The sequence below is a fragment of the Etheostoma cragini genome, chromosome 8 (assembly GCF_013103735.1).
Source record: "Etheostoma cragini isolate CJK2018 chromosome 8, CSU_Ecrag_1.0, whole genome shotgun sequence".
In the NCBI taxonomy this organism is placed as follows: Eukaryota; Metazoa; Chordata; class Actinopteri; order Perciformes; family Percidae; genus Etheostoma; species Etheostoma cragini.
In genome coordinates this window covers 25,714,381-25,728,237 of record NC_048414.1, presented here as the reverse complement: position 1 = coordinate 25,728,237, position 13,857 = coordinate 25,714,381, and the positions used below count along the sequence as shown (strand labels likewise).

Sequence of the window (13,857 nt, the reverse complement as noted above, 5' to 3'; positions counted from 1 at the left end):
TCTAAAAGGGATTTTGTGGTGTTGGGGGTCGTGTCTCACCCCTCGTCTCCTTTAACCTGTCTACTCCTTACATCTTGGGCCCTTGACAGAGCCCAGCAGCTGCTAACGCACGCAAACATGCTTCCACCTCTCCATCAAATTTGGAGAAGTTGGCTCAGAAACAGGTCAAAAGTTGACCTTTAGCTGTGGACCTGTTCTCTTTTCTTTACACCTCCAGATCAGCCCAGACCAGGGACTCATAGGGGAGACATGAGACAACGTTCTGCATTCATACACATTAAACGTAAAGACATTTGGCACAAACATGGCAACGTTAAGTGGCATCCATTTCAGTAACACAAACCCACTGCTATGCTAACACACTACTAGCATTTCTTCATTCACAGTAAAGCATCTTATAGTATGATGATTTAGTATTTACTGGCTTCCCACAGGTCATCCTTTCCATCTGTTAAAATCCTTCTCAGCTACTACTCAGCTGGGAGTTTGGAAACAGCTCAGACCACAGGAACGTACCCGAACTTGCAAATTTGCACAGTAGATGGACCATGTTTCCTGTAATTTGCTCAACAAAGTTTGTCATAACGGTTGTAATTGCAAAATTCTCCAAAACTCCAACTTCTCCTTTTGAAGGTGTTATCCTTTTATGCAAGCCAATTCAAATGTGTATTACTCATAAAGTCAGTGTGTGGGTGTTAAACTGATGGTCAGAATAGCCATTTCCTGCCTGACTTTGGCTGCTATTTGCAACAGCGAGGACACTGTAAATATAATAGGCTAAGGCCGTGATTTCCACGCTGAGTCGGACGCAAAGGGCTGAGTTCGCTAGCCATATTTAATACCTCAGCTCTGTGGCCAAAAAGACTCAACAGCCATGTTTACGACACACTGTCAGTGGGATTAAGGACCCATATGCCTTGCTAAATTGGTATGTGAGCATGTGTTTGTATGTGTGCTATAATCTTTTAAAAGCTGTTTGAATACATGGCATGGTGGGCTTGTTTTTCATAGAAAATACAGACTGAGAGAAGCTACACAAAGAGAGATGGTTAAAAGGAAGATGATGAAGAGAGATTAGGAGATTAAAAGAAGTTATCAAGAATGTATATTGATGAGTCACCTGCAGTATGAAAGCAGGAGTGCATGTTGAGGCATTTTGGAGTGAGAAAAAAAGTCATCTGCAGTCTAAATTAGTCTGATCTGTGGCCTTAATAGGCCCCAAGCATCAGCTTCACACACCCCGCTGAAATACCACACACTCTTGTCGCCTGGGGAGGCATGTGCACCATCTCCAGCTTGTATTTGATAGCACCAGGAGGCGGAGTACACTGGGGGAGACAGGGGAGCAGAAGGCCAACCGCATGTGGGGGTTATAAAGAGCTCTGATGTGAAATGGATAGAAGTTGTCTGTTTTGTCCTCACTCTGCCATCTTTGAGGCAGTTAAAAGTGGGCTTTATGCACCAGCATCATTGCTAATCATATTCAAACACATGGACTCGCCTGTGTGTCACATTATGTCATTTAAGAACACCCTGCTGATTTCAAGCTGACGACTTGTAACTGAGAGCTGAAAGTGACAGCCAGGCATTGGTAGTTTGATTTAGCAGCTGTGCATTAAAACAAAAAGAAGAAGAAAAATCAACCTGTAGGGCATTTTTTAGCCTTTTTTTTTTTTTTTTTTATCTAGACATCCCTATCAGTTTGCTGTTTGAATACAGTGTTTTGGAAATACAGGAAGTGATGGCCCTGGCTGTGTGTGATTGGTCCCCAGGTGGCTTGGCAGGTTGGACTGGTTCCTCTGTTGACGGGGTTCGTCGCAGGATATGGAGGGGTGGGGCATCAGATTAGTCCTTCTGTTCGTGTGTGTGTTTGTATGTTTGGTTGGTGGGCTCATGCATGTTCTTACCACACAGATATGTGCTAAGACACACACACGCACACATGCAGGTGGAGTACCGAGATCATAGACTGTAGAAATATGGCAGCAATGCATGTGTGTGGACACACGCCTACTGTCATGTACACACACAAATTAGATTATTAATACAGAGAGTTGTGTCCTCGGTGATGTATGCATCCAACGAGCTTGCAGCTTTGTCTATCGGATATTCATGCAGATGCAGACTTTGACCCATAAATTCAACAACACACCCAAAAACAGGGCAGGGTGGGGCAATGATACCGTATTCCCTCCTGACTGACATCTGACATCTTTCCCTGCAACTGTCACCGACTTTGCTTCAGTTTTAACTGTCGCTGTTTGACTTTTCTTACTTTGCACTCCAAATCAATACTTTCACAACTGCAAATAGTGCTCCAAGAATGTAGTGAGGCGTGAAGACTATTAACTCACTAAACACTTTAGATTTGAAAACCATATTAGCGGGGTAAATACAAATCTGACCTTCACAAACTAAATACCTTTTTGGAATATATAAGGCAACCATGTAAAACTAACTAGGGATCACGGAACATGAAAATCAATTCCTTTGTTTAACATTCTACTCCTGTAGCTTTCAGGAACCCGTCTCCTTGTGTTTGTGCGTTTGTGTGTCCCTGCGTGAACATCGGCATCATTGTATTTGAATTTGTTTTTGCATATCACCGGCTTTTGTCCTTCACTTAATGAAGTGGCATCCTTTCAAAACCTCATACTTTGTCTGTAGGTTGTACTCGTCATTGTGTCCTCCTCTATTGTTGTCTGGGTTGGGTTTCTGTTTCTTGCCTGCACTTCTCATATGTTGATCTCATTATAGTACACTGTGTCCAGCTGTCATTGTTGATCCTAATGACATGAGAGGAAGTGTGGGCTGTAGTGGGGCGTTTCTTACTGTGTGTACATGATAAGCATTGTGGAGACCGGCTGCTTATCAGGTGTGTGTCCCTGCATGGCCCGGCACCGTTTGCCGCTGTAGTCAATGATCAGCACAGCATGATGCATACGGTGGACGTTGATGGTAGTGCAGTTGAGTCGTGAATTAACAGGGGCCTCTGGTTTATGGTTGGACACGTTTTCAGCCCTCTTCAATTCTCATTTTATGCTGCCACACACAAGAGTTCTGCACAGAGCAAATAGTTTTTTCTTTTCCACATTCAATGTTTTACTTCTGCTGTGGCAAGGGCATTTAATACAAGGTTTCTTTCTTTCTTTCTTTCTTTCTTATTTTCTCCTTGGGGAGGAAGTTGGGTGCTGTGCCTTGCTACACTCGTGATTTGATTAATAAGAAAGCCAGCTCAAGCAGAGCCACTCTGCCACCCCTTCGTCCCCCCCCCCCCCTCCTCCTGCTCCTCTTCCTCCTTCCCCTCCTCCTCCTCCTCATCTCCATCTCCTCTCCTCCCTCCTCCACCCCGCGCCTTGGTTCAGCGCCTGGTTAGGCTGACCTGGCAGTATAAACAAGGCAAGCGTTTTTCCAACACCAGTCGTTTTATGACTATACTTCCAACGTTAATGGTTACCTCCTTATCTACTGACAGTTACCCGGGTGAAGCAGGTTTGCAGCTTTACTTTTAGATTTAAGATATCATTGCTCAGTTTATAAAAGACACTTTAAAACCGCCACACCAACTGATGTGAAAGTGTTTGGCTGTACAAGCCTCTTGGTATCGGTGCGCCTGTGTGTGTCTGTTCAGGCTTATGTATCTATGCGTGTGCATTTGGATAAGTGCTGACCGGACATGTTATCTCACAGCCAGCTACAACATGTTGTGTCTTTGGCTGTTTGCTTCTAGGGAAAGGGAGAGTTGAGGGAGTGTCACATTTACAGCAGGCGTGTTGCTGATTTACGAGATAAGAAGCCCCGCATGTGTCCGTCAAAACAGCATTCACATTTTCTCATACGCTGTCAATATGCCAGATGGATATTTGCCCTTTTTTGTGTGTTTGTTAGGGAGCGGAGAGAGACATGGCGAGCCAATTCCGACTGGTCAAATAGCGTAGTCAAGATGAGCATAAAGGCTGTTGGATCAGAAGCCTGCATGACAGCATCTCCCCGCGAGCTCGTCTGATGCATTATTCTATAAATAAGCAGAGATGAAAGAGCTAAAAAGGCAGGCAGTATGGTCAATAGTGGCCGGGTGTGTGTGTGTGTGTGTGAGAGAAAGAGAGAGAGAGAGAGGGACTAAGCAGTGTCAAGCTCCAGCTCCCCTACCGGGAACAGAACTTAGGCAGGAGGCAGGAAGGCTCGGTCTTCTCTGTGTGGACAATATGTTCCTCCTCAGTGGTGCGTTCAACTGTCTTACTCCAAAGTCAGTGTCCTGTGGTGGTTCCGTGTGCCATTTCACCCATGTACATGCAGATACAAATCAAAAGAAAAGAAGATAAGAAACAAATACAGGGTCTCACTAAATGGTTTGAGTACAAAACAGATGTGGCAAAAATCAACTGTGCAGAATTTTTTACATTGATGTTCAATTAGCTCCCTAAATCATTTTCTCAGCTTATTTTAGAGGCTTCAACTATCTATAATCATGCTGGCAGATATGTAATGCTGGAATTTCCCATATTGGAACAAGCCAGCTCTGTGTCTGTCCATCTATCTCTGTGTCCATCAGCCTGTGCCTGTGATTATCCTGTCAGGCTCTCAGTCGCACACGGTTGACACTGCTCTACGTCGCTATGTGAGTCATGTGCAATGGCCTTTGCAGTCTGCCATACTGAAAAAACCCACAGCACACCTCACTTCCAAATGAGTCTTTTGGAAGAATTGTGTCTCCCTCCAGAAGATTTCCTTGGATAAGCTGAGGTTGGATTGATGCTGTTCTGGGGACCCAATAGCTTACCGAGACACATTACGTCGGTCTTTCATTTAGTTTATCTTCCATCTCTGTGTGACAGGGTAGTCGGAAAAGTGATGGAGGTGCGGCAAGTGGTACCACAGTGTAGTGCTCCGGCACCCACATGCAAACAGCAGTGAGGGGTGAGATAATGCTTAGTCTAGACAGTCAGAAGTCATTTCATTAGCCAGCGATTTGGCCCAGTCTCCGCTCACCCTCCAGTCTCGCAGACAATGGGATGTCCAGTAAGTAGACAGAGTCATCAGAGCGTCTCCGTCTGGGTCGGTAGTCATTGGGCCTCAATTAGGCTTTAGTATACTGGATGGATATATAATTGTAATGTAATGTAAGTCTGCTACAGTGCACTATTCTCTACAACCTTGTTATTCACAGTTTATTTTTCAAGAACATCATCAATTCCAATTCAGTGCAAATAAGTATAACTGTATTTTCTTCCCCAAATCTTGCATCTTGGCATTGTAGCCTAAGATAGCATACCTGTCTCATAGTCAACATCAACTTCTGTCGCTTCTTCTGTACCTTTGCTCTTAAGCCGTAGGCATGTTTTTATCATAAACAAGGTTTTAAGCACAGAACTTGGAGGTGAGGCACGTAGGAGTTGAATGGTAAACAGGTTTTTATATTAAAAGACTGTTTGTAATTACAAAGCACTATTTGGCAGATTTGGTGGTGTCTAAAGGCGTACTCATCAATACTCTCTGTCATGCTGTCAGCGCAGTATAAATGACGGGTTTAATAAAAGAGAGTAAACAGAAGCAGGTCACAGACTAGAATGTGAGGGCCACTCAGGGCCCCGCTCTCCGCGCTCTATTCTTCTTCCCTCTCTTTCAGTCCATCTCTAGACCCAGCATGGCGTGCAGAACGGCCCTGATCCACCCAAAAAGAAGATTAACAAACACCCTGACAGAGAAGTAATCTCTCTGAAAACATTGACTCCTACCATTTTAACATGCTGCCTCCAAACAGTGGAAAATGCCTCTCTGGTATGCTTAATTGCAGTATGTGGGACACAGTGTTTCTTTAGGTATGCTAAATGGAAAGCCTTGGCTACTGAAGGCATTCCAACATTACAAATGTACAACAATGGACCTTTACAGTTTTTTGTTTGGCATCGGGTTCAGAAATTCAAATAAACTTCAAGAAGACATTTTCAAGGGAGGGTCTCTCACGCTGAGTGGTTTCTGACAACAGAAAAGAGGATTTTGTTGTTCAGATTGTAGATCATAAATGTGTTTGAACTTCAGCTTGGATGAAGAGTGATTCATGAGAACTGGAGCCACTTTCCCAATGAAGTATAATTGGTCACATTGTTGCCTGTGTATGTTGTCATGAGATAACATTCCAGCCATTTGACCTCTTACTTTTGGTCCATTTAATTACTTATCTGTTCTCCGCACAGGGCTCTAAACTATGCTGCTGAGTGTTGTTGCAAAAAGCAGCTGTGCAGAATGTCCTATGCATTTCCAAATATTTTTCTCAGCGTTATTTTACAGGCTTCCCTAGTTTAGGGGAACATGTGTGGCCTTCAGTTCATTGCACCGCGTAGACAAGATCAAGTGAACTCTCTGACCACAGTGTTAAAACTGACAGAGAGTCAATGAGTGACTAAGATCGGGGTTGAGGAGGAATTCTTGTGATGTTAATGCAAAGAGCAGCTAACCGCAATCCGGCCTTGCACAACCCCCGAGCTCTCCATAATCATGCTGGCAGATGTGTACAGAGGTGTCAAAAGTATTATAGTATAGTACACATTCATTACTTAGGTAGAAGTATAGATACTTGGGTTTAGAAAAGACTTTGGTAGAAGTCAAAGTTTCAACTCAAGTACTGGTTTCAAAACGACTTTAAGTATAAAAGTAAAAGTTATGTAAGGGGGAAAAAATGCCATGTAGGACAAAAGCTGAGGCTGCACCACAGAGGCCTATAGTGCACTACCCCACCTCCCTAAAAAAGATTTTACTGAAGGCCATAATGACTATAATGTTATATTCAAATATTAATGTTGTAACATTTGGGATGCACCTGTTTCAGCCTCATTTATGCCCATTGAAAATGAAAACATTTTAGCACAATGCAAATACATTAAAGAAGCTTATATGTGCCCTGCTAAGCATTAAAGGTCCCATGGCATGAAAATGTCACTTAATGAGGTTTTTTAACATTAATATGTGTTCCATCAGCCTGCCTATGGTCCCCGAGTGGCTAGAAATGGTGATTGGTGTAAACCGAGCCCTGGGTATCCTGCTCTGCCTTTGGGAAAATGAAAGCTCAGATGGGCCGATCTGGAATCTTGCCCCTTATGAGGTCATAACCTCCTATACCCCATAAGGGGCAAGGTTATCCCCCCTTTCTCTGCTTTGTCCGCCCAGAGAATTTGTCCCACATGGATTTCAAACTAGCAAAGTGGCAGTTGGTCAAGGTCACACCCTCAGCCTCCACCTTGCCCCCCCCTTCTCCTCAAAAGCTACAGACTCACAATTGGCACATACTAAGGAAATGTCATTGTGGGACTGGCTACAGTCCCACAATCTAGTGGGTCTAGTGGCTGTAATTCTGCTGAATTTTGGGGAATAGACTTTAGATACTGTATTAGGGGACCACTAAGGTGTATAAAAAAACATCCAAAGAGCACCATGTCATGGGACTTTTAACATGTGTTTCATGGTGCGGAAGATATGATGACTAGTTGCCTAGAAGTATTGTAATGGTGCAAAAGTCAAACTTCAGAGGCATATTATCAACAGGCTTTATTTGGAATGTAAATGTACATCCAAGCTTATCTGCAGGATTCTGTGAGGAAAACAGATTCACTCTATCCGGATGGTGTGATCTATCTGGATCTGGATTGTGTTTTTGAATGATGACAAGCCGTAATGAAAACAAGCCAAACTGAAATAGGAGTAACAAGGCAATTGTTTTAAATGTATGGAGAAGAAAGTACAGATAATTATGTGAAAATTTAAAGAGTAGAAGTAAAAAGTCTGCTGTAAAGTAATTACTCAAGTAAAGTATTAATAACCCCAAATTTCGACTTCGTTACTTGACACCTCTGGATATGAAATGCTGGAATTTTCCATAAGAGGAACAAGCCAGCTCTGTGTCTGTCCATCCATCTTTGTGTCAATCAGTCTGTGCCTGTGATTATCCTGTCAGGCTCTCAATCGCTGTTCTGTGACGCAACCCATCATTCAAATTATTTTTAGCGTTAAGTCCAGGCACAGGAATTGGTAATCCAAGGAGTGACATCTGGCCTTCAGGGCTTATGTGATTAGCAGAGAGCCTTGCCCCTAATAGCCTAGTGGACAATCTTCATTACCTCTCTGGACTAGCCTACAGCTCTGGCCAGGAAGTGGTTAGGCGTGGGCACCTAAAGTAACAACAAAAAATAACTTAATTATAGTTCAGAGCACATATGTGAAGATAGCACGTTAGAGGCTTAAATAAGCACTACAGGAAACATGGGGGTGCTATGTTGCATCAGCGTCTGTACAAAACCCGCCAGGTTTACAGTGAGTCCTCTAATGTGCACTGCAGCTTCAATCCTGCAGCATTAGGACTAAAACCAGATGACCACGCTGATAACCAGTAAGTCCAAGCAAGGCCACACAGCGACTAAAAAACAATCCCCAAAAAAGAGGAGGAAGAGAGGTTCGGAGAGTTTAAAAACACAAATGAGACAAAGTACAGTGGAGGGCCGCCAACCTCCTACTGAATTAATCATCATCACCACTCTAAGGGCTAATAATGACAAAGTGACCAGGCATGTCCACTCCTCTCTGCTTTCTGTTTGCAGAAGAGAGGCCACATCTATGGAAGTCCTCCCATCTTGAAAGGAAATCCTCCTCTAATTATCTTTAAACAGAACAAAACTTCCCAGCATTCAAGATGTCTATTAAACACACAAAAGCAGCAAACAAGGTTTAACGGCTTGCATGTATGGGTTTTGTTAGTGTTTGTGTGCGAGCTGCGACCATAGCGTTCTTTTTATCTGCGTTAAGTGACAAACAATTACAAATAACACACTCTGACTGGGAATGTGTCCCATGCACATGCAGAAACAGACACATACACAAACAGACACGGGACAAGGCTACAGCCTGGACCTCAACGATTCAGTGATGCCCAGCCAAGTGTCTGGAGTCCTTCACGGCGCTCCATGAATGCGCGCCATAGAGAGCTCCATATTAGAGCCCGACCGATATTTCGGTGGACTGATATTAGGCATGTCCCAATCTATCAGTATCGTCATTTATAATGTCCAATTAAAAAAGATTAAAACGGACTGTCAACCATGTTTGAGCATTGGCGTTGCATAGTTTGTCCACCAGAGGGCGCTCCTTGGCGTACCTTTTGGCAACACTAGTTTTTTTGTAATTAATTTAATGTGTTTTTGTTCAAAGGACTTTAAGTTTCATATCTTAAGTTGGTATTTTTAGACATTTTATTTATCAGAACTTTAATACACATTTGGATGTTTCTCTTTTCTGTTGTGACAATAAAACAAATTATTAGCATATTATTTTAGTGAGAACTCATAAATAACTACAAATAACTAATGTTAGGGAAATCTGTTTATGTATTGTAACAAGTTTCTGGATTTCTTTTTTCAACCCTTTCGTCTTCCTGTCAACCACGAAACGAAAGAGTTTTGGTCACTTTTTTCAACATTATTTTTGCTTTTTCCGACAGTTTTGTAATGTTTTCAATGTTGTGGGTGCTTTTTGTTGTTTTTTTCTCAAAGTTTTTTATGTCCCAAAGATTATTTTGATTGCCGATTTTTTCTAACAAAAAAAAACATTATCTGAAAAGGGGTCAAATTTGACCCAAGGACAACATGAGGGTTAAATATAATATTTATCGGCCGATATATCGGCATATCGGATTTTTAAATAACCAAATATTCGTATTGGTAACAGCCTCCTTTATCTGTTGGGCTCTACTCCATATACACCACACCCAAGAAGGAAAGGGTTGATTCTTGCATTAGTGGATCAACAGCGAAGCCTACTTGAAAGGGCATTGGCACAACCAGGTGGTAGCTCTTAGTTTGTTAGCGGTAAACTCATTTGGGGGTTTACTGGTGGGAAGTCTTTAAACATACAGTAGCATCACTACAAGTCTTGTATACTCTTCCTTGTGCTGTAATAATTATTCCAACCTTACAAACAAGACTGTTTGCAAAGCATGGGATGAAGAAAGGGACTATTTTTGGGCAGTTGTTTGCTTGGAGAAGCTTTTGCTTATTCTGAGGCAGCTTGTTCCCAGGAGTTCAGAGCACAGCCTCGCTGCAGTTTTGCTTTTGTTTTGTTGTCTTCGGGATCTGTAGTTGAGAGGGAGTTCAGTGCCCCTCTTCTGTTCTCATAGTCTTTCAAACGAAATGTCTTCCACCACCTTCCCTGAAGTGAGTAATTGTGTACTAATGCAAGGGCTGGGTTATGTGGTGGGGAAGTAATTTGCAAACATTTCTTAACACATTTTTGTGTTTTCTGTTCAATTTTGTGTTGCTCCACTTTCTCTATGGAGTGTCCAATGAAGGGTATTCTTTGAGTTTTCCCTCAGCCTATTTACTTTGCTGCAGATGGGAACAGTGGGGAAATGGCACTTCCTCTGCATGAACCAGTGGTTTACCTAAGCACTGTTGTATTCAAACCTGCTTATCTGCCTGGCTTATGCAACAGTATAAAAAACAACATCATGTTGTATTAAAAAATATCCCTTTCCCACTGGTTTTAATGAGCCTTTAATGGTATCTGAATAAAAAAGCTGGATGATACATAGAAACAGTGTAATGGCAAAGCAACAAATGCTTTATGACATGTTGAAGGTAATTAAGTGCATGTTACTTTACAATGGTTTAATGGCGTTCAACAAGTTAACATGCTGACGCATCAGCATTTACGCTTGGTGTTTTACTGACCTGCTCTGACCCAAGCTGTCTTTATTTAAAGCTACTGGCTACCACTCGTGTTTCAGTCACTCTCAATTTCCTAACCTCTCACTTTCATTTCCCCCCCCCCCCCCCCTGTCCTCTTGCTCCTCCCCCCTGCTCCCTTCTTGTTGCAGGTATGGCCTCACAAGTGCAAGTGTTCTCCCCTCACACTCTCCAATCAAGTGCCTTCTTTAGCGTGAAGAAACTGAAGGTGGAGCAGAGTTGTAACTGGGATATGACAGGGTACGGCACACACAGCAAAGTCTACAGCCACAACAGCAGCAAGAACTTGTCGGCCACCAGTGGCCCCCTCGGCATCAACAGCTCCCTGCAAGTCACCAGCTCCATCCTGCCCTACGAGCAGGCACTCATCTTCCCAGCCAGCGCGGGCCACATTGTGGTCGCCTCAGCCAGCAGCACTTCAGGGGCCGCGGGGTCTCTGCTGGGCAGCGGGGGTGGAGGCAGCAGCAGCAGCAGCAGTGGTGGCGGCAGTGGTGTGGGTGGCGGGGTTGGTGTTCACAACCTGACGCGCCGCAGCACGGTCAGTCTCCTTGACACCTACCAGCGATGCGGGCTTAAACGCAAAAGTGAGGAGCTTGACAACAACAGCAGCGTGCACATCATTGAGGAGCACGGCCCACTGATGATCCAGAACGGTGCAGCCAGTGGGGCCACGGTGGCTACGGTGGCCACCGCCACCTCCACCGCAACGTCCAAGAACAGCGGCTCCAACAGTGAGGGCGACTACCAGCTGGTGCAACATGAGGTGCTCTGCTCCATGACCAACACTTATGAAGTGCTGGAGTTCTTGGGGCGAGGAACCTTTGGACAGGTGGTTAAGTGCTGGAAGAGGGGCACCAACGAGATTGTGGCGATCAAGATCTTGAAAAACCACCCATCGTATGCACGGCAGGGTCAGATCGAGGTCAGCATCCTTGCGCGTCTCAGCACGGAGAGTGCAGACGACTTCAACTTTGTGAGGGCCTACGAGTGCTTCCAGCACAAGAACCACACGTGCCTGGTATTTGAAATGCTGGAGCAGAACCTGTACGACTTCCTCAAGCAGAACAAGTTCAGCCCCCTGCCCCTCAAATACATCAGACCCGTGCTACAGCAGGTGGCCACAGCGCTAATGAAACTGAAGAGCCTGGGGCTGATCCACGCTGACCTGAAGCCAGAGAACATCATGCTCGTGGACCCGTCTCGACAGCCCTACAGGGTCAAAGTCATTGACTTTGGCTCAGCCAGCCATGTGTCAAAAGCAGTCTGCTCCACGTATCTACAGTCCAGATACTACAGGTAAGAGCTTCTACTTTGACTTGATCATTAGTTATAAAATGGGTATGAAAGACTTATTTTAGGTATTTCATGTAACACGAAGAAAAAGAGACCTCTGTTTGTTCTTGTTGGTTTTGTTTGGATGATGATTGTGCTTTCTGCATCTTGTTTGATTTATCCCCACTTTAATAGGAATGTTTTCCGAGTCGGGTTGATTATTTGGCCATACACCCAGATTGGCTGCCAGCCATATGAGCTCTCTCTCTGCACTCTGATTCTGCCTTTCCTGTTTGCTTGTTTACCCCCGTAGTTAACACCCCTTCCAATGTGGGCTAGAACAGTAAAACTCAAAGGCTTGCTGAGTAGCCAGCTGCTTATTGTGTATTTGTGATAAAACAAGCCTGTTGTAGTGTTACTTTGAAGATTATACAAAGACCTTTTTTACTTTCACCAAAACTTGGTTAAACTAAAGCAATGAGATTTCTTAGTGTCTTGAAGAGATTGAAGAAAGTGTTTTTTCCTGTTTTTAAAGGAGGGTTTTTGACAAGATCTCAGAGTCCCTCATTGACCAAGGGCACCAATCACTTGGGGGGGCAGCCTGCCCAAAGGCTTCTATTCACCCCTCTGCTCCCCAGGCCTCTGGACCCTCAGACCCCCATCACCATAGCTGGCTCCCATTTCCCCCCGGGATAGAGATGAGGGGTCAGCCCGAGTTCTCCTGTAATATGTGCCTGTAATCCACACCAGCGGGCCCTGCATTAGAACCAGATGAGTCTCCAGGAAGGCTTTTCTTTCTTCTCCTAGTACTTCTTAAACGGTATTTTTTCACCCGTAGCAAATAGTGTGTTTAGGTTTCCGCAGAGGCAGTGTTGGGGGAACTGCGTGAGGAATTAAACAGTGTCCATGTCCGTACAGAGAGAAGCTTTGTTTAGGGCCCAGGCCTGGTGCCGGGACTAGGGGAAGAACAGGTGTGTGTAAGCCGTGTTACCACGTATACACACACACACACAACCACACACATATACCTATTGAAACATGCCAGGTGGCGGCTCTGCAACTAAGCATAGTGTACATTCTGTAGCGAGAAGTTTTTGGTCCCCATTTACTGGATTCTGAGTTTTGTTTTGTTATCTTTACAGTTTATCGCTGGCTTTTTAAATGTGCTACACTGAAGACCATTGTTTCCTGTTAAAACAGAAAGATGGCAAGTTTTAGACAGTGGAGAGGTGAAGAACAGGTAAAGAGTAATCGGATTCAAACTGCTGCATTTGGAAGATAAAAAAATCCTGATCTGTTAAAGCTTCTGACAGGTGTATTATTTTATCTGAGCTATGAACTGTATTTTAGAAACACTCCTTCTCAACTTGGGAATTTGATTGTACATGTCAACAGGGCGGCGTTGTTATATCAGTTTAAATAGCTCATCCTGAAGTAAACAGCACTATTTGTCCTGCTGTTGTTGCTCCTGGGCTGTAGGGCAACAAGCAGGCCATGAAATGTTCCTGTCTGTATTCTCGGGGAGTGACGAGTGGAGGAGAGCGCAGAGATCATCCCTTCATTTCCTCTTGGCAGCGGTGAAGGGGAAAGAAAGGCTGACATTGACCAGAAAATTACCCACTAGCCACCAAAACCAAGAACAGAGACTTGGTGACCCTGGTTCGAGGCAGTGAGAGTGTGTGTTTGTGTGTGGGACACAGGGTGTAATGCATCATTTCATGCACGTACAGTATTTCAACAAGAGTGTGTTTGCTTTACCAGGTTTCATTGTTAGGAATGAGGCAAGTCTTTTAATTCAAAGAATGAGCTCATGGGAGATGAGCACTACGGGTGTGTGAGCATCACATGCCGTTTGGGC

General features: G+C 44.1%; 1 protein-coding gene across 4 annotated transcripts in view; it reads left to right on the top strand.

Annotated features, from left to right (window-relative positions):
- Nucleotides 1-13,857, top strand: part of hipk2 (homeodomain interacting protein kinase 2) — a 68,386-nt gene that overhangs the window by 9,019 nt on the left and 45,510 nt on the right. For all 4 annotated transcript variants that reach the window (XM_034878311.1, XM_034878309.1, XM_034878310.1 and 1 more), the window contains exon 2: nt 10,859-12,023. In XM_034878311.1, the coding sequence (XP_034734202.1) occupies nt 10,859-12,023 (1,165 nt within the window). The remainder of the gene's footprint in view (nt 1-10,858; nt 12,024-13,857) is intronic.